The sequence below is a fragment of the Drosophila suzukii genome, chromosome 3, assembly GCF_043229965.1.
Source record: "Drosophila suzukii chromosome 3, CBGP_Dsuzu_IsoJpt1.0, whole genome shotgun sequence".
NCBI lineage: Eukaryota > Metazoa > Arthropoda > Insecta > Diptera > Drosophilidae > Drosophila > Drosophila suzukii.
Window position 1 is genome coordinate 22,930,898 of NC_092082.1, and position 27,286 is coordinate 22,958,183.

The 27,286-nt window shown below is 38.1% G+C and overlaps 2 protein-coding genes across 5 annotated transcripts; both read right to left on the bottom strand.

Annotated features, from left to right (window-relative positions):
* Positions 1-86: 86 nt before the first annotated feature.
* On the bottom strand, positions 87-19,827 carry nebu (solute carrier family 2 member nebulosa). 3 transcript variants are annotated; one of them, XM_017089224.4, is made up of 5 exons: positions 19,500-19,826; positions 11,473-11,510; positions 2,525-3,145; positions 1,604-1,855; positions 87-1,512 (listed from the first exon to the last, which is right to left on the bottom strand). In XM_017089224.4, exons 3-5 carry the CDS (start codon positions 3,119-3,121, stop codon positions 946-948), a joined length of 1,416 nt encoding a protein of 471 aa, XP_016944713.3. In that variant the 5' UTR covers positions 3,122-3,145; positions 11,473-11,510; positions 19,500-19,826; the 3' UTR covers positions 87-945. The 3 variants fall into 3 exon arrangements, with proteins under 3 accessions (XP_016944713.3, XP_070852698.1, XP_016944712.3); XM_070996597.1 differs by lacking the exon at positions 11,473-11,510 and having other exon boundaries at positions 19,500-19,827; XM_017089223.4 differs by lacking the exons at positions 11,473-11,510; positions 19,500-19,826 and adding an exon at positions 7,568-8,014.
* Positions 19,828-21,247: 1,420 nt separating this feature from the next.
* LOC108020269 (ecto-NOX disulfide-thiol exchanger 2) lies at positions 21,248-27,282 on the bottom strand. Of its 2 annotated transcripts, XM_036814797.3 has the most exons (7): positions 27,147-27,279; positions 26,284-26,865; positions 25,498-26,223; positions 24,077-24,183; positions 22,803-22,922; positions 22,108-22,728; positions 21,248-21,919 (listed from the first exon to the last, which is right to left on the bottom strand). In XM_036814797.3, the coding sequence occupies exons 1-7, from the start codon at positions 27,148-27,150 to the stop codon at positions 21,656-21,658; spliced, it is 2,424 nt and encodes an 807-aa protein (XP_036670692.3). In that variant the 5' UTR covers positions 27,151-27,279; the 3' UTR covers positions 21,248-21,655. The 2 variants fall into 2 exon arrangements, with proteins under 2 accessions (XP_036670692.3, XP_036670693.3); XM_036814798.3 differs by lacking the exons at positions 21,248-21,919; positions 22,108-22,728; positions 24,077-24,183 and having other exon boundaries at positions 22,797-22,922; positions 27,147-27,282.
* Positions 27,283-27,286: the final 4 nt, after the last annotated feature.

The window sequence follows — 27,286 nt, forward strand, 5'->3', positions numbered from 1 at the left end:
TTTTTAATGGATTGTAAAATTATAAAATTCGAATGGTAACTTGGATCAACATATTAAAGGCTTCCCAAGAAATAAAACACGATCACTTACAACATATTAAATATATTGATATATTTGTTACTTTTATCGGTATTTTTAATTTTCCGTAAATACTATATGCAAGTTTAACAATGATAGACGGGGATTTCTTTTTAGCTTTCAGCGATTATAAAATCAAATTCAAATATCGGATGTAAAATTATTATATATAATGGTATATCTCGATTTTATTAAATAAAATGTAAACATCTCCCTCTCTCTAACATGGCGTAAATAAATATATTGGCAAAGGGCGCGACTTACAACATAATCGGGCTATGCTAAGTGAATCGACTGAATGCTTCATGAAATTTAGACACAAACAGCTACTGATATTTATCATTTACATAGACACACATATAGTACAAATAGATTAGGAATTCTAGAACAAATGCTTGCAAACACTTTAAAAATCCGAACATATGCAAATATGCCTTAAAATTTGGTAAAACAGAATTCGTTGGATGAGAGAATAACATTAAATACGCATACATACATTATATTGATTTATATATAAAGGTATATATGTTTTTTCTTAAATTGCTGTTGTCTTTTCTATGGCTGCAAAAAATTCTCGCGGCTTTTCTGCAGTTGACCTTCAGTCTTCGCTCTTAGTTATAGTTTGCTGCAATTTTACTCATCTTTATCTTCACAATCTGAATCTCTCGCTATGCCTAACCGAAAATCTATGCGAATATTAAATTCTATAAACAAATTCATCCATCGAAAACGCAAAAGGACTTGCACTTAACGCGAACCTAAATCGAACGTAAATTAACAGCAAGTTAACAGTGATTTCCGGTCCGTCATTCGGCTTCCGGTTTGCGATCTGCGATTAGGGCTCCCCCGGGTTTTCCCCGCGCCCGATTACTTTTCCGCGGGAATAGCTTGAGGAGTCGGCCGGTTGCCAGCCAGCTCCTGCTGGATCTCGGTGAGACTCTTGCCCTTAGTTTCCGGGACAGCGAAGAAAACGAATATTACGCCCAAAACCGTCAGGCCGGCGAAGAGCCAGAAGGTTCCGCCGATGCCCAGGCTGTTGTTCAGGTTCACGAACGTCTTGGTCACCACGAAGGCCAGCAGCCAGTTGGATGTTCCGGCCAGCGAACCAGCGAATCCCTTGATGTCGGTGGCGAAGAGCTCGCCCATCATCAGCCACGGCACCGGTCCGTAGCCCATCGAGAACATGATGATGAAGATGCACAAGCTGGCCACTGGGAGCCAGCCCAGGCTCTCCACTTGGGTCTTGTCCTGCTTCTGCAGATAGAAGTACACTCCGATGGCGGTGGTGGACAGGGCCATGGCGATTCCGGAGGCCAGCAGCAGGATGCGACGGCCCAGCTTGTCCACCACCAGGGTGGAGACGAAGGTGGCCACCACCTGCATGATGCCGATCAGGATCGATGCCCACTGGGCTCCGATGCCGGTATTGGCTTCCTGAAATGGAAGAAAATGGGGTAATTGGTTTTAATTGTTTTCAATAAAATGTCTTTTTAAATATTTGTAATCTCAGAAGTCTTAGGCTCACCATGAAGATCCTCGATGCGTAGAAAATAACAGCGTTGATGCCGCAAACCTGCTGGAAGAACATGAGACCCATGCTGATGGCCAAAGCCTTGCGGGTGACGGGGCGGTTCAGAGCAGCCCACACATTGACCTTGTTCGCCTTGGTTTCCCGATCGTTTTCACGCAGCTCCGCAAGTTCTGGCTCGTAGTCGTACTCCTTGCCACGCAGCCATTGAATGGACTTGATGGCGTTCTCCGACCGATCTTTGGCAACCTGTCGATGGGGATTTGGAAATAAGTCACGTTGTACCACACTCAAGGGGGAATTTCTGATTTTGATGGCAAACTCGTGGTGCTTTTCATATCTTTTCTAAGATAAATTATTGATTGACTGGCAGATTATATCTGAGAGATTATAATCTTATTTTTTAACGCGTGATTAAATATAACTATATTCCTTTTGAAAAATGCTCGGTTCACGCAAATGGTAAAGATGGGGATTTTTAAATAAGTCACACTGGATTACAGTCATGTGGGAATTTTTAATTTTGATGGCAAACACGTGGTGCTTTTCCAACCCTTTAGATACACATACGTGTAGAGTCTCTCAAGGTATAATCTTGGTTAACAAACTGATTATATCTGATCAATAGATTATAATCTTTGTCTTTAAAGATTCATAAAATAACGTTTTTTGCAGGGTATTTCCAATGGAAACGTTCTTGATTTACGTGAAACTCGAATGTTTTTTAAACAAATACGAAAAAAAATTATTTATGTTTCTAAAACATTTATTTTTTAACTTTTGGATTGTTTTACTTTCAGTATTTTAAAAATGTAATCTCTTGAATAAGAAGTCGACCTAAACTTTTACCTTTGAAGTAGACCAAGAAAATATTGCACCAAATCCAGAATAAATTCCTTTAAAATGTTGTAAACTTACCAAGTAGGTGGGCGATTCCGGCATGAAGAAGAAGATGGCACCGAAGATGAGAGGCAGAAGCCCGCAGATGACGCTCACCCAGAAGATGTCCACGCCGGCTCCGACGGCGTAGACGAAAAGGATACCAATGGTTATCATCAGCTGGAAGTAGCTGCCCAGTGTTCCGCGAATTTCCTTCTGGGCAATCTCACCCGTGTACATGGGAGCGGTCACACAGAAGGCACCGCCGGCAATACCCAGGATAAAACGGGAGGCGTAGAGCATACCCACATTGGCCGCCCAGATGAGCATGGCCCAGCCGAGGATGAAGGGCAGGACCAGGAACAACATGGTCCACTTCCGGCCAATAAGGTTGATGAGGAAACCAATGGGAATGCACACACAGGCGGCACCCAAGGTCATGGCCGATCCCACCCACGAGAACTGGTCCTTATCGACGGGGAAGCTGTATCCTTTGCCGAGATCCACGATCTCCGTTTCGGCCGGGGATGTCCAGCCCAAGACGGTACCGCAGGCCAGGGCGCCACCAGCTGCTGCCAATGCGGCCACATATTGCGTCACCTTACGGGAATCGTTCGACGTCGACGTGTGCACCATGTTGCCGAGTAAATTCTCCTGATCCTGCAAAGGATACAAATATTTGATTAGCCACTTTCCAATATTAATAATATTTTAAGCACTATAACTTTGATCAATATATTTTATAAAAAAGTTATTTTCATGTTGGAGTTTTAAAGTTAATAAGGCCATGGATGTCTTTTCTTCCTTGTTAAGCGTTACCTAATATTAAATTTGACTTATTTTAGAAAACCGTTTCTTAAATGTATACTTATTCCTTTAAAAACTTTACCTTTCCCAACTATTTAGAGATCGCTACTGTTTAGATCGTTCTGCTCTGACCAACTGACTTAGACTGAGGACCAGCTATTAGCTACCTACAATTATTATCATGCCTTGGTTAGTGATAAGGTCCAACCCCCCGCCCAGTGATTAGGACATTTATTGGCCCACACCATGCACCCATGTTTATTTCACTCTCCCAGCCCCAAAACAAAAGTTTGGGGCTATGATCTGCTCTTTCCGATTGTGCTCAAGTGCTTCATTATTTCATACCTACCGGTCACATAAACAGAAGTAGCCCCCCCCAATTGAACCAAGTTCATGAGCACCCGGTAGCCGATATCATTCATACGTCGGGTGGTTCGGATATTTATGCCTCGGACAGGAAAATACCTTAAGACCCTTGCGGAACCGGTGGAAATATTTGAAGTTGGGGATGCCGCGTAAAACTTATGACAGTAAAAAGCCTTAATAGCAGGATTCTATAGATTGAAACACAAAGTACTATAAATATGTTCACGTGCTTCCAATTGAACGTTTTAAGGCCAGCACTTGATCAATGAAACTTCTTTTACTTATAAGCATAAGCTGATAAAGCTGAAGAGATATGGGAGAGATTAAGTGAATGGAAATTACCCAATTAATCGAATAAGTGCATTATAGAGTCCGATTATTATCAAGATGGTGGAATTTCAAATGATTATAAATATTTAAGTTGCATTGTAGCTGTATTACCAAAATTACCCATGGGTAATTGGCTCTCATTCGGTTCCATTCTCTTTATAAGTACTTCTAGGAAAAATTGCATTCCCTTTTTATTTTACCCCCTTCAAGGCGTCAGGAATCACTCAAGCAGCACCAATTAACTATATCTGACCACCTCGTTAGCAGTACTCATTGACTTCCGTTCGATGGGCTATAAATTACTGTATAATCGGTATAGGTATATAGCAGAGGTTATTATCGCCTACCTAATCAGTAAATTGCCAAAATTCCAGCCATGAACGTGTAGAAGAGTAAAACAGACCGGGAATCAGCAGGCTATATCAGAGCTTTTGTTTATCAAAAGCTTTTCATAGATATTTTTATGTTTATAAACAAAACCAAGTCAGGGTCCATGATATGCGATATGTGCTTTATTGCGTGGGCATAAAAGAGGTGTGTTTTGTATTTTTATCCTGAATGGCTGGCTTGTCTTTTGATAGAACTTGACCTTTGACAAGAAGTTCTAATTATGTCCACAGTGTATTTTTTGTAGAGAGATACTTTTGATAGAACCTGACCTTTGACAACAAGTTATAAATATGTCCACAGTGTATTGTTTGTAGAAGGGTGCTTTTCTTTATGATAGCAATATTCATTTACAAAAATTGTTATTAAACAACTTTACATATAATTTGCATTATAATTTTGAGTTAACCATTTTTTGCAGTTGACATTGGAATCGAAATAGCATTTTTCTACTGGTCTACTTATCGCACGTGTGGTACGTGATTTGCGCCTTTTGCTTTAACAAAAAGGGGCCTGTTGGGACTGTGATTAGTGAAAAGAAAAGTTGTGTCTATGTAGTACATTAAAAAAATGTATAAAACTGATTTTTAAATACAAAATGTTACCTTGAAGTGGGCCAATTTAATAATATAAAGGAATGTTATTTATAGATCATAATTAAAAGTAAGCATTTTAATGGGATTTGCAATTATTTCTTTCATATAACAGGATACCGGTGTTAAAGCCATGTCGCGGCGCATATGAGTAATTTATGGCCATTTTCTCTTCGCCAATTTCTTGACAGATCCCAAGTGTCGCCGCCCACTGAAAGAGCCCACTCAAAGTGCCATTGCCAATCCCGGCCCACGCGAGAGTAGGGAGTAGGGAACAAATCACTTCCGTGAAAATGCAAGCCGAGGTTTGCAGCTGGAAAAAGGAGAAGGCCATGTGGAGTGGGGCTGGGCGTACGCCCACATATTAACTGTCATTTATTGGGGTCGACTGGGACACACCTCCAGATTGCCAGTGGAGAGTAAACGAAGCGTTCAAATCGCGTCTGAAACGACTGAAATCGATATCTGTCTCGATTCTGTGCCTCGGTTCGTTTGAGTTCCGTCTGCGGCTAATGTGGTCAATCCATTGGCTGCCCTGTCGTTCTGTATCTAAATTTAGCATTACTGTCAGTTAAAGGCAGCTCTAGGAATCCGAGTTCCCCACTTTCGGGGGCTAAAACCCACCACCCACACCACCGAACCCGAGGATGAGAGCTGCGCGAGCGGAGGTCCAAGTTCGTTTCAATGTCAGTGGCAGGCGCAACAGTGCGCGCCATAAGCATGGTAATTACATGTGCATTCCACGAAACTGGTTCACTATAAGCCAAGCATAAGCTGAAATACTTCATAATTATTGAGTTGCCTGGGTTAATTTATGTACAATAATCCCGGGCTATTAGCAATAACATTTGCATAAGAGGAATTCTAAAATTTCCTACCACATTTTCTAAAGAACTTTTTTATACAATTTCAAATTACGAAAAATATTTCCATATAAAGGTTCGGAAATACTCTTGAGGCATATTGATGGGAACTGGTATTCTTAACGAAGGGAGAAAATATGCATGGGTTTTTATATTGTCCACTTTTTTATTTAAAAAATAAAAAATATACTATAAATTACAAAAATATTCATATGAAGAAATATGCATCGATTTTATAAGATATTTCTCCAGAAATGTTGGTATCTCAAAAGTCTTGAATATTTACTAAAATATGGTATAATTTCATTATAATAATCCCTAAACCAAAGCCTTGAATATGGGTTTATAAATACAAAACTGGAGTAGTTTTAATGATGACTCAATTTGGTAATTTTAAAGTTGGCCAATGAAAGTGTCAACAGCTTGATGGCTTAGTAAACAGTTTAACCAACCATTTAGGGTAACTCATTGATATTCAAATAATGTGCTACTCTATGTTATCGAACTGGTCAAGCTTTCATAAGTTTTGTGGGTCGCATTTTAAAATGTTTTCAAATGTTGCTCATTAAAACTTGCTGTTGTGCGTATTTCAGTAACCGTATGAGGTACGGCATTTTTAATGGTTTCGAAGGGGTGCGTGTGTTATTTTAACTAAAATAAACACCCACAAAATTGTTGACTCATTTTGTGCCCTCGGAGGAACGAGTTTCAATTGAATTTGTCTGGTTAAATTATCATTTATGTGTGGATTGTCGAAAACAAATCCGTATCATGCTCATTGTTATAAAAAATAATTTTTTCTTTGGGATTACGCCCCTATTTTTGAAGTGCCCACTTATCAGTATTTTCTTTGAATGACTTTCCTATGGATAATGATTAGCATTTCGTGGTCTTGTATCGGTTTTTGTGACCTTGTTGAACATAAAAACCAAACAAAAATAGTAAGTTTCCACATAGGATTCGGAACTCATTAGGTTGATAAGCGGAGCGATCCATCAATGGAGGCTTAGCTCCATGCGAGTAGAAAAAAAAACGAAAACCATATCGTGCTATAATTGTTTATCGTTTGAAATATGTGAACCGGATATGATGCTTGAAAGGTATTTGAACTCGTAAAGAAAACAAAATAATGTGAAATTATACACTCAATTCGCTGTTGGGGTTCGGTTGATAGAGATAGCTTTTGGAGTGAACAATACACATTTCTGCCTGATAATTGTCTGGTAAACTATTTATATCTCGTATCTTTTTTGCCGCAACATCTTTCTGCTTTCAGCTACGCATTTGCTAAACCAACAGTTCAGATTGTTTGCGTTTTCTGTGTAAATATCTTTAAAAATGCAAGGTTTTTAAATGCTCTTACTCTGAAGAAGAGCATTAGTTTATTAATTATGAGATTAGAGTATCTGAAATTTGTTGCTTATCAAATTTGATTTCCTGTATCGCTTTTCACACTGCGTTAATTGGACTTGGCCAAGGTCAACATTAAAAAATATGTATTAACTTGGCCAGCCATCTGGATAAGACAAATTGACTTAGCTTATGTAAACACAGGGAGAAATAAGAGATGTAGTCATCCATTTAAGATATTTTAATTCAATCTAGAGTACTTTTTAAAATAAAATCTTTTTATCTCTCCTTATTAAAAAATTTTTTATTTTTGGAAGCTATTTAGATGCAATTTCTTGATTTTTCTCAGTGTTTATATCTATGAAAACATGCGAATCTTTGCCTACATGTGGGTTGGAGTTGGTGCGTCCATTGTCGCTGGCCTTGACGATTTTGACCGCTTGCCTGGAGCCGTATTTGGCTCCATTCTCGGAGGATTCCAGCAGGTGGGAGCTCTCCTCGTTGTTGGAGCCGGACTTCTTGTTGGGCTCCTCGCCGCTGGAGTTGCTCGATGATGCGGTGGACATGTCGAAGGGATTATGTAAACTTCGGTAGGGTTACAGAGTTACGTTGGGGATATGTTTTCTATATTCTTCGGTGATGTTTCGCTTAATTTCACCCGCTTTTCTTTCACTTTTCACTGCACTTTGGTTGGCAATAAAGTAATGTTGAGTAACATGTACGTCAACGTCTGATAAATGTCCTTTGACTGGCGTTTTTGTCCTATAACACGTCGTCCACCCACGTAGCATAGAATACTTTAAGGCGCATGCGCATCAACAATCAAACATGTTGCTGGCCAAAAAATGTCTTTTTCGACGTTTCTTGCACTCCCAATTAGCCAGAAAACTAAGTGATATGGTTTGGTGTTTTCAAAGATATATATTTTTGGATATGTATCGGTTGAATCCTCGATGTTTCCTCGAGTGGCACTCGCGAGTATCTTTGTGCAGAGGGTATCTTTGTATCTTAACCGCACGCAACGAATGCTGGCTAGCAAATGGCGCGCCAAACAATAAAAAGGCCTCCGCCGGGCTCTATGTGGACTCGCCGCTCTCCCAGTTCCCCGAATTCTCGGATTCTCCCAATTCGACGCTCTTGCCCGCTCTCCGGCTCTTGGGTCTTGGGAGGTGGGCCTCGGGAAACTGGTCCCGCTCTCCAGCGACTATGGGCCCTGAATGGGCGAAGACGGGGTGAAGACCATACCCATACGAGGCTATTGACTCTTGGCGGCAAAATCCAAACTGGAATTGCAGGCGCCTTCGTTCGCCCAGATTTTATTTCGGATCGTCGGCCGTCGTTCTGCTTGAAATTGCATTCAACGCGGCGTGAATGTGGAAGTGGATGCAACTTCTGCTGCACACCACATGGAGGCCATCTCCTAAATTTCGATGCATTGCCCCTGCCTTTCCATTTAGTCAAGGCAATGCAAATTTATGCATCTGCAATTGATCTGCGAATTTACTGGATGCCCTTCGCAGTGGAAAATTTTAGCTTTCCGAAGGACAATTTCATAGTTGCACTTAATTTCTCAATAAGAGCCCATTGATAAACTTACGACTATAATCGATTGGCAGAAAACCGCAAAAATTACATTTAAAGCATCAGTAAGTGCTCTTAATTTGTGAAAATATATTTTAAATACAAATTACAAATACAACTCTAAATTCAACAAAAATATTGTAACAAAATATGTATATTACTTATAATAATTAGTAAATAAAATTAATCTACTAAATATTTTTCAAATTTTCCAAAGAATTTAATTCAAGTAAGCATGATTACATTTTTAGTAAAACGATTAATGGCCGCATTTAACGTATCTAGTTAATAAAGAATATTTAACGGATTAACCGATAAATTTGTTCAGATTTCTTTATCAGATCGCAGAACTACAAAGAAAGGAAATTGTAATATAGCTATATAACACGTGTCATTCTGTTTACTGTACTTCCGTATGCACAGAAAGATTATACAGAAATAAAGGCAGCCGAACAGAGTGCGACTCTCCACCTTCAGAACCGGGGTGTAAATGTTCCTATAGATACAAATTTTAGAATTTCCATTATCATTTCCAATTCCATTTGGCCAGCCGGGGAATACTATTTGTCTAGCTGCGAACACGTTCAATGGATCACGTTTGTTGTGCGGCTAGAAAATTCGACCGCCACTGAACATAATGGATTGCCTCTTATGGTGGCTCATAGCGGATGAAAAAGGCATTTCCATGCTTGGGGACTTTTCAATAAACAAACATGACACCGCTTCAAGCCACAAATGGGTCAGATAATGGGAAAACACTTCTCATATCGAAATAAGGGAGAGCCTAAAACAATTTCTCGAAGAGAATGTATCTTCAATACATTGCTGCATACAAATGGTTTATAAATAAGCACGTGAAATTACTTTTATGATGCAGGAATTCATATTGAGACCTCACAGGTATTAAAATGTATACGAGAAATGCTTTCCACACTTTATAATTAATTCATACACGTGGGTAATTTGAAAAAATATCAAGACACTTAAGAAGCTTAATGTACAGGGATACAAATGTTTTAAAGTAAATGTAAAATATTTAAGGTTTATTTGTACATTATTATTAAAGATATATTAAATATTTTATATTTATTTAAGCTCAGCATAATTATTTTTATTATTGTTTTATTTTATTTAAGTTTAGCAAAAATATTGTATGAAATGTTTTATTTTAGGTCCAAAGATATTTTAAAAGTAAAATATAATATATGAAATTCTTTTAAAAAGAAAAAATAATTTTTTTTAATACTATTAAAAGAGTGCCCCCAATTTTTATTTAACAAAAATCAAAATAATGAAAGTGGTATCAAAAATTTTAACTTCTTGATATCGAACCATATTATTTTAAACTCAGAAATATATATAACAAACGAAGATTCAGTTGTAATTTACATATGCATTTTAACCTGAGAATAAATAAGTAAATAAATATTTTAATCTCAGAACAGAAAATAAGTTTTCCCTTCGCTCTTACAGTGTATCTAAAAGATGGTCATTATGAGCGTGTTCTGGCGCAGCCCTGATATCGTATTGTGTACACGCTCGGCAAACACCCTTAACCTTGTCCCCGCCACCATTAACCCCCCACTGGCCCCCGGGGGCGTTAACGCAGCTCATGGCGGGACTTGAGATACAACCAAACATTTGGCACGCTCCACGCTTGGAACAGGCTCGCAGAGCGCCTAAAAGCAGGCTCACCTGCTGCGAAAGCGTTTGCATAGATACAGAAAGTATCTGCATCTACAGAAAGTATCTGTATCTACACCTAGAGCACGCAATGCTCTGTACTCACTATACATACTAATTACACGGGGAAAATGCCAAAAGGGCGAAACGAGTCGACGAAATGATAAAATACCGGCGTTATGCAACAGAAAGCTCATTAGCACTGGGCCAAGTTGACAAAGGCCCTGCGATTTGGTGTGGACTATATGAGTTCTACTACGTCAGCAGCTACGTCACGGCACGCAGACATGTATCTGATAGATAGATATATCGCTGTTCAGAGGGGCGTGCGCCGTGTGACGTCACAGAAGCCAAGCCCCAAAAATCTCGACCAATGAGAATGAGCTGTATCTATAGCGCAGAACGAGCCCCTCGCACGCAAAGAAAACTAAATGAATATGTATAATACTTTTACGTCTCTTTGCCTGCTTACAAATGTAAATATTTTATTTTCTCTGCAGTTGCTTTGCTTGCTGTTAGCCCGCGAAAATCACGCGATTCGGTTGTTTGGTTCAAGTGCAGCCACCAAATATTTCTGCTGACCCACCATAATCATCCACAAGTCAAATCCATTGCATTGTTTTTTTTTCAACTACGACCTACATTTGAACTTGTGACAGGGCCAACATGATGTAAATACCTCCGAATTTTATGAGTTCTAGTCTACCACCCGCAAGCAGGGCCCAAAATCAATAGTTCGTCCTCGACGACGACCTCAAGGTGAATGTATCTATAGATACATTTTGGGCCACAACTGTGGGTGCCTTGTCCTTGCACAAAGACGGGCAATTTACCGGGAAACTGGTGAAATTTCTTTTAAAATCTCTGCTTTTTATGGGACTTTTATACATATCGTAAATTACATTTTACATTAAATTTTTTTGCAGTAAATTTAAATCTTAATTGTAGGTCAATGTCTAGCTTACATAGTATAATTAAAAATTTCATAAATATTTTACTGCTAAATGAGTGTTCTTTGTTTACTCACAATTAACGATCACAGATTGCGAGTAAAAAGTGTGGTTCCTGCAATAAAAAATCGTATATTCCAAATGAGAATGAGGTCAATAGTAGAATTTGTAATGTATATACATAAATCTTACAGTCAGATTCGTTAACTTAATAAGAAATTGTACAAATAGGTAAAACTTTTCAGTATAGAAATTTTGAAATCAGTTTACTAATAAAAAATGTTTATTTTATTAAAATTGTATTTCTTTGTGTTTTTGTAAAATAATTATTGTAGCTATTAATATTTCATTGTTGCCTACTTATACCTGTATAGAGGCAGACATTTAGTTTAAAAAATTGGAACTTAGACATTTTTATTAATTGTTAGTATAAAACATAATTGACTGACTAAAAATATCTCATATATTGTTATTATCGTTGAATATTATGTTCAAGGTTTAAAAATATTGACCAACGGACAAAACGCTTGTATCAATCAAAAGCTTTCCACAACGAAAAGCTTTGTTCCTATATTTTACCTTATGACAATACCTCTCAAACTGTGAGTTCCAATTGGGGGAAACCAAACTGTAGTTAAAACAAACAGTAGAGGATAAGCAAAAATAAACAAAAAATTTGGTCTTTATCGGAGAGAAAATTTTTGAAACTCTTGTTGCTTTGTTTTCATAGGAATGAATCATAATATTAGCCCAGTGGCTTGTTATTGTTTGTACTTTTGGTTTCCAAATATAAAATAACCCAATTAATGTTTTTCTAATATTACTTCCTAAGAAACATTTTCAATAAAATTGATGTCTTACCATCCAAATTATTTTTTTAAATTGATGTAGCAGTTTCTAGATAAGCTTTCAAATATCTTAACCCATAAACATTTGTCAAGTCATATTTTATCAACGCGGTGCACAGGTCTCATCTGCACCCAAGTGGGAAAAAAAGTATTGGATGGCTATAACCATCGATCAAATTGTTTATGTGGTCAGACAATCTGGCAGACAGAAGAAAGAAAGGTGATGTTTGGCATGTGGGGGGTGCTTTTATCGCATATCCTTATCACCGTGAAAGTTCGAGCAGCGATATTGGATCCCACGGGGGTATTTTGGTATCGGCAATTGGTCTTATCGCACCACCTTATCGTAGTTATGTCACCCACGATGTATTTTGACTGCCAAATCGATTTACGAACCAATAGATTTCCATAACACTACATTCCAGATATGGTTCACGTTAAGGTCGAAGTATTTATATACAGCCACAAATCGCAAGTCGAGTGCATTATAGATCGATCGATCGGGGCCTAGGTCCATGAGTACATGTCCCCAAATATTTTTGATTGACAGCTTGTAGAGCTATAAATATAACAAGGGACACAATAAAAATAGTCCGATTCCAGTGAAGAACTGGCGCCGAACACACCCCCACATCATAATCGCCGCAATAACCACACGCAGCGCAACCTTAACTAGAGATTTCCTTATTAAATTCAGTAAAAAGCGAAAATATTTCAAATATCTGGGCATTACGGGTCTACCTAGCTGGGAATTTATTAGTCCCAATTGAGCGCACTTTACTTTGATTAAAAGAAATCTTTATGATCTGCTTGCACTGAGATAATGGAATAAAAACATTGCGAGGAAAGTCATACCAAAGATATAGCTTAACACGATAAGATTTGACAGTTAATTGGATACCGCGACACTGGGGGTGAATAATGGAAAAAATATCGAGGAATATTTGTACTCCAACTTTTCCACTTTGATGATAATACGATAATATATAACGGACCCAAACTTGAAATCAATTCAATAAATCTCAGTACTATAAAATATTATTGTTCTGTAAGAACTTTTAGATCACTGATATAAGTTGTTTACTTAGTACTTTCAATTTCGATACACATATATCACCACTCAAAAGCACCAGCGTAGGTTCAATATGAAAGTTATAGCTTATCAACATTCAATGCGTTAAATTCTCCAAGATCGTCGTTATCAATATTTGCGATTACCACTTCAAAATTCCCCGCGATCGATCTTTGAACTTTATTGAAAACAACAATACTTCGTCCTCCCTCCGTTCGGAGGAATTCTGAACAGCAACAGTCTATCTATAGAGCCCGACTTAATGGCAATAACTGTGAGGCTAGTCTGTGGCTTAAGAATTGGATTGCCCCATGGACGTACTATTAGGCTATGGCTATGCCCAGTCGATGGGCGTTGGTCAACCGTGAAGTTGCTAGGTCGATGAGCTGTGTTCTTGGCCGGCACAAGTTCAAAGTCTTTGCTATTGATTTGCGTAATGAGGCACGGCAAAAAGTGCGATAATCCTCACAGAGTTCTTATTCCTTAGCTGCGGTTGACATAATCTGGTGACCACTTGTTGATTTGATTGTTATTTATGGGCGGAATTTGTGGGCTCGTACTGACGTAGGCTGGATCTTGGGGACGAGCCCCAAAAGAGGGCGGGAAGGTCAGTCATTTGTCGACGGGGGAAGAGGCGTGCGTTTGAGGCTAGTGCATTCGCCGGGAGATCACTGGGTTTATCAGTCCAAGTGGAACGACGTCTCGTACCGGGCGATTCCAATAAATACACATTATTAACTTATAATATACACATTTTTTCTGCCGGGTGGGCACATTTTCCCCCATCCGTTCGCAGACTATTTGTGCTGGGATCCTAGTAGCTGGGAAATGTTGAAAGCTCTACCGATTGCGAATCCCAGTCCCAAGGTCCCAGTAATCCCAAGTGCTACTGTTGACATGGGGTTCTACGGTAGCTGCAGCTTATTAATACTCAACTCAAATAGATGATAAGACGCTCTGAGATAGTAATTAGAACTAATGTGTCGCACAAGTATTTTATTAGATTTCCATGCATTATTAGCACACTTTAGTCACGGACCCTTATCACCCCCATTTTGCACTTGAGCTTTGTCATTTACAAGGCACTCGAATAAAGTGGCCTAATTTGTGTCATTATCGTATTGAATTTCAAAATCCAAAGCCTATAACCCATATCAACGAACTCTTATCACTCTTATTTCACTGCCGTTCAACTTATCGGTGGAGGATATGGCAGATACCTTTGGCATATCTTTTGTTTACTTGATTAGTTGTCGAATTGCACAATCCAACAAGCAACTATCAACTGTAACGATGGATAAACAAGATAGTAAATGTTTTCGATTAGGCCCGCAAATATTTGCCCCACTTGAACTTTAATCGCATGTCATTACATTCCTGGAACTGTAATTTCACATTTCCCAATTTAAGCTATGGTAAAGTGAAAGATTACTGAAAATGTCTTTGAAATTATAGTCGTTCTCTTTGATTTACTATCTGCTTCTTGGCGCGTGGGGATAGAATTTGCTTTGACACTTTGTCGCGTGTTTTCTTTGCCTGATAAGAGAAATATGAAAATAAACACATAATACATTTTGATTCGAACGACAAATAATATTCTAAATGAAATGTCACTTGGAAACATTGATAAGAAATAAAGACGGCACGAAGGCTCGCCGAAATATTCCACAGAAAATTTTAAATTTTATAAAATACATAACGCCTCCGCCTACAAAAATCTCTAATCAAAACGAACTTGAGTCCAAGGTTAGAACTAATAGTTTTGTTTTTGAATTTGTGCGTCTCCAGGTCAAACTGCTGAAGTCCGGATTGAACAGATGCCTAAAATAACCGACTTTAAATATAAGTATCCCTATCATCGATTTCCGTATTTCTTGAAATTCAATTAATTAGAAGGCGAACTGAGAGGAACAAAGATTCTTTTGAAATGAGCCGATACAAAAAACAAGTTTAGCTGCAACGATAATGAGCCAACCCCGTTACGAAATCCAAGAAAACAGATGTAAATTTATAAATACATCCGAAATGAATGGAATATCGTTATTCGAAGCGTTAAATATGCGACAGAGAGAGTTGAATTTATGTAAGTTGGGTTTTGTATTTTGTAAACGAGAACAAAATCAAGTGAAATATAAATAAAGGGAGGCACATAACTGAAATAATAATATATTGTTAGTAAAATAAGAATACTTTGAATTTCAAGTATTTTTAACAATTACAATTTGTAATATTATGAGCCCCTTTAATTTTAAGTTCATATAGATTAGGTAAAAACTAAGTTTAACTGACATTTAAAGCGGTAAATTAAAATTTCACATTTGCACTTATTTTTGCACCCTCTAATCTGGCATTTAATGATCCATTTCCGTTCGTTTAATTGTGAGCCAAATACTATAGGTAATCTGATATATGTCAGTGCGTAACTCGCCAGACCCATAAAAAGTGAATTGAAAAGCATTCATCAACGTCAGTGCAGTTGATTGACTGATTGTTTTTGTTGAGTGAAGTTCCGGGGTAGGGGTGTGAAAATTATTTGTTGACGTTCCGAGTCTGGCGAGATCTGATCAGTATTCCCACCGAATTTGCGGAAAACCCCAAAACTTCCGTAGATGGAAAGAGGAACTACATTTTTATAAAAGTTCAAAATGTGCAAAACGAATATTAAATATCAAAATAAATAATTATCCAGGTGAATAACTTAAATGCTCACACGTAATAAAAAAAATTATTGTTGACATGTTAAACACTTTGACAAACCAGAAATTCTTTAAACGAAGTGAGTTAAAAGTAATTAACAGTTAAATAAGATGAACTTTAAAAAACTCTAAGCAATATGATGCTGTAAATGCGTTTGGCTTTTTCATTCATATTAAAAGCTGACTTTAATTTCTGAGACGTGAACGGAATTTCAGTAATGCACTCAACAGAGATCATTGATCCAATCCCGTACATAAACGTGTCAAAGTTGTAAAAATAAAATCACGAGTAAGGTATTGAACTCTTTTCGAAAGTGTAGAGTATACACACATTTGGAATTTCCATAGAGATATATACATATATTAACAAAGGGGCTCGGTTTTTGAATTGTAAGTATATTTTATTAATTGGAAATCATCCATATGTATTGATACATATACCAGCTCGAAGTCTATAAATATTTCTAGCAATAACAACATTTCCTCTCTGCTGAGAATTTGCCTTCTTGTTTGGATGCAGGAAAATATCTCAAATTTTCCCAGCCAATGTGTGGGTGTCGCCAGCTTTTTATGCGCCTTTGACTTTCCAACTTGACGTCACAGAAAATGCTTACTCACTATTTTTAGCTTCTCCCAGCCAGTGCGTTAATTTAAATAAGACAAACAAAATATAAGTAAAGGAATTAGGATACATTTTGGGGGAAATGCGAGATTATCTGGCTGAACTTGACAGAGAAATGTTGTTTTTCACTTTCGTTGTGCAAATAGTTGTCGACACCTTTCATTGATTAAAAGCCAATCACACAAATGAGTCAACATGGCCAAGGCCACCGGAATGTATCTGTATCTTGTAATCGTATCTATGTGTGGGTCACTGCAGTTTGTTTACATTTCGCAGGTGAAACGCCTCAGTTCCCTGACGTCACAGTGCTTCGATTGAATTACAACCCCCCCCCAATTACGCCCACTCCGCCCCCTTGTCAATTACCTGTCGCGACACGTGATGTTAATTTTCCCCGTTACTGGCTTGTGTTCATTGTGGCTGGGGAAAATCTCGATTCCCCCGCCAATTTTCTATATGCAAATTGGGTCTGTCACTTTGGGATAGCATCTCCATTTCGCCGAAAAGGAATCCCCTTTCAAGTAAATTGTAAATACCTAATATGCCCTTGAACTAGACCGAGTTAATTGGATTTGGTTTCGCTATGTGCAACTGCAAAAAGTGTGTTTTTGCGGATAAGCAACTAGCTCGTAAAATAATGCAAATGAAATTGACTTTAATGAACTAACCAAGTTTTGCTTCGAAAAGCAAAAGCGGAAAAAGGGATGAAAGCTTTACTGATATTTTCTTCTTGTTTTCTCTGATTCATTCAAAGGGATCGCATTCCTATACATATTGTTAAATTATAATAATATTAAAGCATGTTTTCAGTTAGTTATAATCTGACAAATCTTTTTTTTTATTTTTCCTGATTCACTTATAATTCAAAGCGCTTGCAAACTAACAAACAAATTATAATAAGTTGATTAAATTATAATATTGAAGCATGTTATAAGTTAGTTATTCTTTTCATGATTCACTTATTATTCAAACGGTTCAAATTACTAAACTAACAAACAAATAATAAATAGATTATTTAAAAGCAAAAATATTATTCCTAAAAAGTGATAAATTATAATAATATGAAGCATATTTTAAGTTAGTTTTAAGTTGAAGTAATCTACACTTCGCACATTACAACAATTTCGTTGCTTACTAATAAAATTAAAAATAAAAGTTTATTTCTCGAGTAATACGCCAAAAAGTTAAGAACTTTGATGAAGTACTTTTTTTAAAAATGGTACCGCCCTACTTGAAGAATTACTAACTTTTTGGATCAGGGTCTACAAGTTAAAGTGCACGTAAGGCCCTTGCAATCGATCCCATCTAGTTATCAGTAATGAAGTTGTTGCCTATCAACTTATCTAGAACATTTCAACTTTAATAGAAGGAGAACGCTTTTATTTTTATGCAGAAAAAGTTGGGCATTTCTCACGAATCCCCAAAGTACGTGACTGTTTTTCATTTTCAAAATACCGCTTCCCATTTTAAAATCGAATTGTAATTACATATGTATAACTAAATCAGAAAGGTTCGCCGGGGATTTTTTCAGATTGCTGGGTAGATACCTGGAAGCACTTTGCGGTTGGGAAACTTATGTTCGGGAATTCAGCTCGAACAGAGTGGGATCATGCCATAAATAAGTGTGTAGATCGTGAATTTTATCAATCGAATTTGTTTATAGCCCATGTTGACATTTGGCACGTTCCAGTGTCTCATCAAATTTACGCTTAGCTCAGCACAAAGCTTTTCCCCCATCGAAAACGGAATAACATGTTCTCCAGTGGGTTCTTCATAAATAGTTCAGTTCCGAAACGCATGGGGCTGTCCCTAATTAATCATTGTTGACTGTCAAAACATTCAAATGGGAAGTGTTAAGACTAGGGGACTCCAACCCCTGACATCTACTCCTCAAATGCTCCCTTGTTCCGTACGAGTGAAATGCACTGATTGACTGAGTGCACTACTTTCAGTTTAACCCTTTGACACAAAAAAAAACTGAAAAGCGGCTTAAAAATAACTCACCTCCCCGTTTTTCTGTTATGAATTTGTGTCAGTTGTACACTGTTTGTCTTTCCATTTAGGATGGCAATTCAAAAAGTATTGAGTTTTTATACATTATACTCTTATTTTTGTGCAAACAAAACATTTCTTTATGGTTGACGCTCGTTAGAACATTTTCGGTTTAAACTTTGACGTCAAAACAATATTACCAAATGGTCAGCAAGTTTCCTGAATTTTTTTCTATTCGGCTGCTAATCTGTGTGATTTGTTGTTTGATTTTCAATTTCTCGTGACAAGCTTAAAAAGTGTATTATGACGCCAAGCGTTTCATAATTTATACATTTTTTGTTTATTTCAATTATTTCTTGAAAGCCTAATTTTTTTAGAATACTATTAATTTAATAATGAATTTATATTCGCATTACTTTCTGCCTATGTGTATTTCAAATATTATTGAAAAAATAGGGATTCCTATTGCCATTTGTGGATTGGAATAAATTTCAAATCGAATTTATTTTAGTAAGATTAAAATAAAGCCAACTTATATATTCAGCCAATATTCTAAAAATATATACTCATAACGGTCAGGTTGCACATTAGCGTGGCATAATATTAGAAAATTACTTTTCAAATATTTTCAAATTGGTGGAATATATAAAATTGTTTCTCTCACTCGGTTTTCATATTCATTTGCTTATATTCGTACAAAAAAGTGTATTCAAGTTGGATTCAAGTTTCTCTGTTTATTTTCAAATATTTTTCTGTTCTTCACTTTGCGAGTCATTTTCGTATACATTTTTGAGGTTCGTGTTTTATTTCGCTTTTTGAAAAATTCAGTGGTTCCCAAACTGTGCTTAAAAGACCGGGTGAAACTCAAACTTACCCGCCGAAAAAAACAAGCACGTGCTTTGTTGTTGCCTTCGCAGCTTCCTAAGTGAACTTGAGTTGTCCTTCGAAAGAGCTGGAAAGGAGAGTGTTCTTTTTTTCCGACCTTTTCCCGTTTCTTATTTTGCACAAAGAAAGTGCACGTAATTATATTAAAATATACAGCGGCAGACAAAATTACAGTTCACATTCACGCACATAAAACACACGCTGAATGGCACCGTTACATGGACATGGGCAAGAAAATCAGTGGCTTGTTCGGATGGAGTCCTCCTCCGGCTTTTTGGAACAGAACCGCGCGCCTCGGATTCGCAAAAACGACTGATAGCGTTGATATAGACGGGCCTCCCTCATCGACGTCGACGTTGGCAGTGGCAGTGGTAGTGGCAGAGCGGCTGAAAAGCACTCGGAACACACCGATACACAGAGAGAATAGGGTACTTCATTCTAAAATTTTACTCAGCCATTTGTTTTGGCTAAAAATCTCAAACCTTTTTGTTTAAGCAACCTTTTTGAAATTGAGAAACTTAAAATAAAAAATTTATTAAGTTAAAAACATATTAAAATATATATTTCCAAATGGTACATTTTAATATAAATAATATATTTAATCTTTGTTTTTAATCTATACCATAAAAATACAAAAGTCAACCTAGAATTTAGATCTGAATTTCTTCCAGTGTAGTGTAGTACTTTGTTCTTGCTTTGGGAAATTTACGCTCATGTTCTTGTTCTCTCTTTCATCTCCCCCCTGCTGTTGTTGTTGCTGCTGTACTTTCATCTCTCAGTAAATTTGTTGTTGTGGTTACGGTTTATGCTTAATTCCCAAACGCGCTTTAATACGATAAATGACACATTGACGTCACAAATATTAGGGAAATTCGAAGGCAGACTATGGGATTTCATCAAGTCACAGAAGCTCCAGTGCACAAGTGCGTGGGAGGAGGGGTTTAGAAACCGAGGGATGCAGGATGCTGTTGGGCATTGTCCTTGGCAGAGGACGCGCAGCTTCTTTTCGCGCACTTAATAACGGCTTACGCAAGCAACGTAAGCTTTTCACGTAATATTTTAAAGTTTACTGCAGGATAAAAGCAGATTTCATCAGGTTGTAAGGGATAATAGCAGATTTCATGAAAACCATGAAATATTTCTGCGTAGATACTAAAAAGATTTTAAATCGTTACTTTATTTGTTGTTTTTTTAGCAATCTAATTTTTAAATTCTTAAAAATTGTTTCCCAAAAATAAAATTTGAAAATTCGAATTAACGTAATTTTAAGCAACACTTTCGGCTTGAATTAACATACCATGTTAAGCTTCCGAGTCAGGAAGTCCAAAATTTATAACTGGAAGTTATAAAACAAATTAAGTTAAATTTAAATCCAGCTATATAACCAAAAATGAAACTCAGAATCAAAAATTAATATGGGAACCCAATTGAAATGCCTTCATATTTTCATTAATCGAATTGATAAGTTTGTTGTTTGAATTTTCAAGTAGAATTCTCGATATACAGTGGGCCGAGATACATAACACATAATTCAAATAGAGAAAGTAGAATATTTTCTGGAACACTTACTAAAAATGCACTTCCTTTTCAAAGAAATTTGTTAAAATAATCAATTTAATATGTTTTGAAACATAATTCTAGTTCTATTTTTCTTTATATTAAACATAAATTCTTTAACTAAAATTAAGAAAATAAGTTTCTTGCCTCCCCTTTTTTGGAATAAGTGATAATCGCACGTAGTTTAGCATAAAATTTATTTGGTTCCATTCTTTTGCTTCTTGTTCAACATAAGCAACACGACTTTCGGCCTCTCAGCTTATTTAAAATATTGATGTATATATATTTGTATATATTGAATTCATTTAGCTTAAGTGTATACATATCCTTTAGGTTGAGTTATTTAAATAATTGAAACGGTAGTTAGTTTGTGGTGTCTTTCTTCCGATAGAGTTAACTACGAGTACTTGCCCTTAAAACTGGAACTGGTCTCATTATATTGTGATTGCATCGAAAAACTTTCGCCTTTCCATTGCTTAACATTTCACTTTTCTTCCCGCTTACTCGCTATGCATTATGATATAGATGTAACATAATTAAAGCATTCAATTGTCATCTTATTCGAGTTAACATTCCGCACTCTCCACCTCACTTTGACTCCGACTGAGATTCCGTAGGTTCGCTGAAGCCACAGAACCTCCATTTGGCCTGATCCGGCTTAAAGAGATTTGTGTACTTTCCGAGTATATTTGCAAGATCTTCATGATTATTGGGGGCAGCACCGTTGCACAGCATTCCGCTTAAGTAACTGGCTATGTTGGCAATATCAACGCCATGGGGATGGAGCACCAGGTAGGCGGAGGCTAGAGCAATTATCTTGGCCTCTGTCAGGGCCAGGGACTTGAAGGTGACCTAAAATGTAGGGGAGATAGAATAATAATAGAATAATTACTTAAGGAGAGACCCATTTGGTCCATGTCTTAATTTATACATTTTCTATATACCACATTTGGACGAATTCCAAGTGATTTTAATACATATTTCATAAACAAAATTAATTATGTCTGTTTGCCTAACAACTAAGCTGTCCTTCGACCAACCTCTTTCCCGGGCGATGGCGGGGTGTGCTCCGTGCTGACTTTATTTATATTCTCCTCACTATTTGACTTTGAAATACTTTCTATAATTGACTTCGTTGCTTTATTTCCCGCAGAATCTATTGCAGGTTCCAGCTTGTCGTCGTCCTCGATTTCGTGAATCTCCACCACACCGCTTTGGTGCTCTATGATGATGGTCACATCATCGTCCACCTTATCGATGTCAATTATTTCTGGTTCTGGCTGTTTTTGGTGTGGTATGATCTCCGTGTCTTCCTGACTGCACGAATCACCGCTGCTATAGTCAAGATTCGAGGCGTTGGAAGCATTCGAGGCACCGGTACTGTTTGCCTCTTTGTCCTTTAACTTGTCTGCAGTTTCCTTGATCTTGGTCTTCAACAGAAGTTGCTTTACGCCGGCATCCTTGAGATTCCGCTCCAGCTGCTCAATGACCTTGGTGTCCTTCTGTTCGCGCAGCTTCGTCTGCAGCAGCTGAGTTTGCATGTTGCGAATAGTTTCTTGGAGCACCTTTATTTGTTTCTCACGTTGGACATAATCACTGCGCTCCAGATTCATCTCATGCCTTATGGCCTCCAGCTGACAGCGGAGGGAGTCGTTTTCGTCCTGAAAAGATTTACAATTAAATGTAATTGAAGGTACATTGCAGACAATATATATTAATTAATATATTTTCTTACCTTTAAGCCCTCACTGTCGTAGCGAATTCGCTTGGCGCTGGGTCCGCGTCTGTCGTAGTCACGCTCATCGTCGGATATTTCCATTTCATCATCGTCGGTTATCTGGACCGTTCGAAGTTCCTGCATGGCATGCGAAAAGAACTTTAATTATTTACCATTTCTATTAATTGAATGGGTTTCTTTTGTTTCGGTTCCATTGCTTACAAGATTATAAATCTATAACCTAGCTCTAAAATTTGTGTATTTAAAGAATGCATCAAATTTGTTTCCTGTCTTACGACACTGTTCTGGTCCGCTTACTTACCTCGCCACATTTTCAAAAAGTTTTAGAATTGGTTTTGATTAATTTTTTTGCTATTAATAATTAATTTGTATTTGTTGCACAAATTATGTTTCTCAGCAGCAATGTATTTTAGTTCTTCTTTTGCTATTTACCACAACCAATCGATTTCACTAAGTGCCCATCAAACCTTCAAGACTTCTAATAATTTTAAATTTCTAAAAGAAATTTGAAAGCTTGTGGACACTCGGCTAAAGTTTAGTTTTAAGTTTTTAAAGCTTATCGAAAATGTTATGCAAATGCTTAGTTAAAATTAGATAATCCATTAAAAATGATATTTCAAAGCCAAGAAAAGATAGACTAAAGCATTACAGATCAAGAGCGAAAGCTATAAATGCGAAAAGACCTGATAGAAAGAGACTTATAAAGGATTACAAAGAGGAAATTGTTTAAAGTTAATTCACTAATTTTTAAACAGTTTCCGTTCTGATAATCTAATTTGTAATTCTTACTCTACATAAGTTAATTGATATTAATACTTTAAAGCTTGCAAATTACATCGATGTTAAACGGTTTCTTACTTTTGTTAGGTGATATAACAGCAGATATGGGAATTTTGATAATCATACGTACAAGCTACTAAATAAAGTATTAATGCACAGGAGAAATATGGAAAATTAACAATTAATAAAGAGCAATTAGCAACCATAAGCGTCAGCGATGGAATTGAACGTGTTGACTATATAGCACTGGTAAATGAACGACATGCTGACTGAAACTGATAACACAAAAACGGGTTAGTATAATGCTTAAACATCTACAGCAACTCGTCAACAATAATAACAACACCAACAAGAACAGATACAACATGAAATCGAGGGATACAATAATGAATCAAAATTATTGGACAGTAAATGACATTTGGTTTTTATACACATTTTGAAACATCTTTGAAGTTGTTCGTATTTGATTATTTGAACATTTTAGTACGTACCGTGGCTAACTTCTTCCATTGATCGATGTTTTTTCTTTGGGCTTTGGTGAAATGGTCCCAAACCTTCTTGTGACTAGCGGCATTGAACACTTTTTCAATCTGAGTGACTGAACAATAATGCAATAATATATAATAATATTAAGGGAGGACAGAGGGTATTTTTTGTTTTTCTTGATTGGTTTTTAGTTCTGCTCTTCACCTTTGTCAAACTAGACTTTTTCTTTTGCGAATAAAATGAGTGAGAAATGAAAAATTTAATTAAACTACAGGAGAGACCCTCGCATAGCAATTATTTATGTAATATAGTTACGGTTATTTAAGGTTGATATATTATGTAGGTACAATCTAGAGAGAATACAACAGCGTGATTACCTATCTTTATGTTTGTCCGAGTCTGATAGTTTTGGGTCTACAAAGGAAGTTAATTCCTTTAACGTTCCAATGGATTGTTTAAATTTGCTCTCTGCCTTGCGGCTTACAAACCTTTGGGCCAAATAAGACTTGAGACTTTTGTGGTGGTGTCGAGACACAGTGGAAATGAGTGAGAATCAGCCGCACAGTGGAGCGATTCAGTGAATGAGGCAATCAACGTGGTGCAAACAAAATCGGTTGTTGACTTTGCAACGTCCACATCCTTTTTTTAATGTATTATAATAAGGATACGGCTGACTGACAACATGCACAATGTGCATATTTGCATTTTGAATTATAATCAGGGAATCAAACTGATCTTTAATTAGATTTTCAGTTTTGGTATTATTATAGTAAAGGCATGTATGATTTCGCAAAATGATTTACTGAACAATTTTAATAGCACGGTAAGCAGGTCTTAAATGAATTCTGGTTAGATGTGGTTTATTAAGTTTGTTAAAATTAAGTATTACCTTTTCTAGTAAAGGTTAACAATTAACTTTTCAACAGCTAACAATTATGTTTGATTCCTTGATAAACTTAGTACAATATGTTTAACGCTCAACATCTTTATAAAATACCAAAGAAAATTTGGAACAAATACACTTCGATGATCGCCTCTTCCATTGAACTTTGCACCGTGCGGCGGTTTTGGGCTTTGTCCTCTTTGGCTTGTCTTTACCTGATCCTGCTTGGATTCTTTGGTCTTGCTTCTCCGACTTTTGGCGAGCAAATTTTAGACGGTAAGTTCTTATGTGGAGTTTTGGCATTTAATAATTCGATGACTAGATTTGCTAAAGAGTGTGTTGGGTGGGAATGGTGTGTTTGAGTGTAGGTGTTTGTGGTTGTGTAGTACGCTGGTAGATTGTTCAGATATACAGACGCTAAAAGGCTAACCCGGGCGCAACGAAACAGAAAAAAAGGATTTCAAAGTGGGAGCGGCACCTAAATTCCCGTCTAGACTAGAGCTAAGAAAGCTGATCCTCCGTCTTGAAGGCCGGAACACTTACATTGCGTGGACATGGTGCCCATTTGGTTGCGGTAGCTATCCCTGGCCTTTTTGAGATCCTCCTCCAGTTGCAGTTTGTCAGCATGGAGCCTTCGTACGTGGGCATGAGTGCTCTGGATCATCGAATAGAAAACATTTGCATTCCGCTTGGTGCAATCTCCCCGCTCCAACCAGGCAGTGATCGTCTGGATGGCCTTAACGAAGGTCTCGTTGGTGCGCAGGTGCTCAGCCACGGCCGTGGCCTCGTGATCCGTATAATGCGGTATTGGTGGCGGCGACTGCGATCGCATCCTGTCCATCGACATGCGCTCCCGATGCCGCTGCTCCCTCTGATGCTGCCTCTGCCTGCACTCGTAATCGTACTGATCATCTCGTGCCTGTGCATAGTCCACATGCAGGCGTCCAAAGTTGGGTGGTTCATTAAGAGCCGATATACGCAATCGATAGCCGGATAGGTAGATGGCTCTGTCTATTGCCCCCTCCTGGCGGTAGCGAATGTGGCAGAAGTTCTTCTTTGACATGCGCAGCGTGGTGATCTCTCCGCACGACTCGAAAATCTCACGGATAACCTCCTCGGTAATGTTCTCCGGAAGTCCACCCACAAAAACGGTCCGGCAGCCTGGTGGTCGCTCCCTTATGGTGGGTGGTGGGGCGTTCGGATTGGGTGGAAACAGTATGCAGTTCTTGGTCTTGATCACCTCCTTGAGGCCAGCCGGTGTAACGCCATCTGAGGAAAGGTTTTATTAGAGAGGAGCTCTTAGAGGTATTATGTGATTGGATTCCTTACCCGCACTGAGTGCTGCTTCTAGTCCTGCTCCAGCTTCTGTGGTCATTCCCGCTGCAGCTGCCGCTGCGTAGTGCATTTGTTGCATCTGCTGCATGGCCGCTGCCATCATGGCCGTGGGATCCATTAGCATCTGGGCATTGGTGGCGCTACCTCCTGAAGCTGCTGCTGTGGATCCGCCTCCTGTCGCGGGTGCATTTCCGGGGGCAGGAGCACCACCCGCCTGGGCAGCCGGAAAATACAGATAGCCCGGAGGCGTGTGCATCAAGCCATTCAGGTATAGTTGAGCTGAGTCCGGCAGGGACAGCGATGAGGATGTGGCCTGCATTTTCGGATCCTTGTGGGCCGTCGTAGAGCTGACATCCGCGGAGTGTTCATTCTCATTTTCCAGATCCATGGGCGCACTCCCCTGCGGTTGCTGTTGGGGCTTGGCCATCTTATTCTGGTTTTGTTTGGGCGGCGACGAGGGATTTCCCACGACCGATGTCGTCGAGGCTGCCGTGGAAATGGCAGCCGCCAATTGGTTGAGGAAGTTCGGGTGATTTGGCAAACTTACGCCATTCGGCATGGTCCCAAAGAGCGGTACTGCAAGAGGTTTATAGATATGGTAAGTTAAGTCAACAAAGGGAAGTCCCAATGCGAAGCCGGTAGCAAAACAAAAGAGCCAATCAGCTGAGACCCCAATTTTCGATAGACCCAGAAAACTGGGGGTGGCAGGGCTCCAAAATGGCGTAAGTCCCCCGCTGATAAAAGTAAAAAAATAACACAAATGCAGCGAATCTTGACTTTTCCATGGGTTGTCCTGGCTTCGCATTGCTTTGCTACACATTTTAAAAGCTTTTTTAACTCATTATCTTATTACTTACGCATATTAACGCCCCCAATAATTGTACGGCAGGTAGTGGTAAGGTAAAAAAATAATTCCTTCTAGAGATGAGCGTTTCCGCGAACTGGTCACCCTAAGTTTAATATCGATTGCATCCAGTGAATCACGCACGACTAATTC

Bases quoted from the DNA above. Each gene is read 5' to 3' on its own strand.
- nebu (XM_017089223.4), bottom strand. From the start codon at position 7,747: ATGTCCACCGCATCATCGAGCAACTCCAGCGGCGAGGAGCCCAACAAG. The intron at 1,856-2,524 runs GTAAGTTTACAA...CCCCATCGACAG, and splicing joins CGGAATCGCCCACCTACTTG to GTTGCCAAAGATCGGTCGGA. The intron at 1,513-1,603 runs GTGAGCCTAAGA...CTTCCATTTCAG, and splicing joins ACGCATCGAGGATCTTCATG to GAAGCCAATACCGGCATCGG.
- LOC108020269 (XM_036814797.3), bottom strand. The intron at 26,224-26,283 runs GTAAGGAATCCA...ACCTTTCCTCAG, and splicing joins AGAAGCAGCACTCAGTGCGG to ATGGCGTTACACCGGCTGGC. The intron at 21,920-22,107 runs GTTGGTCGAAGG...CCTACATTTTAG, and splicing joins CGCCATCGCCCGGGAAAGAG to GTCACCTTCAAGTCCCTGGC.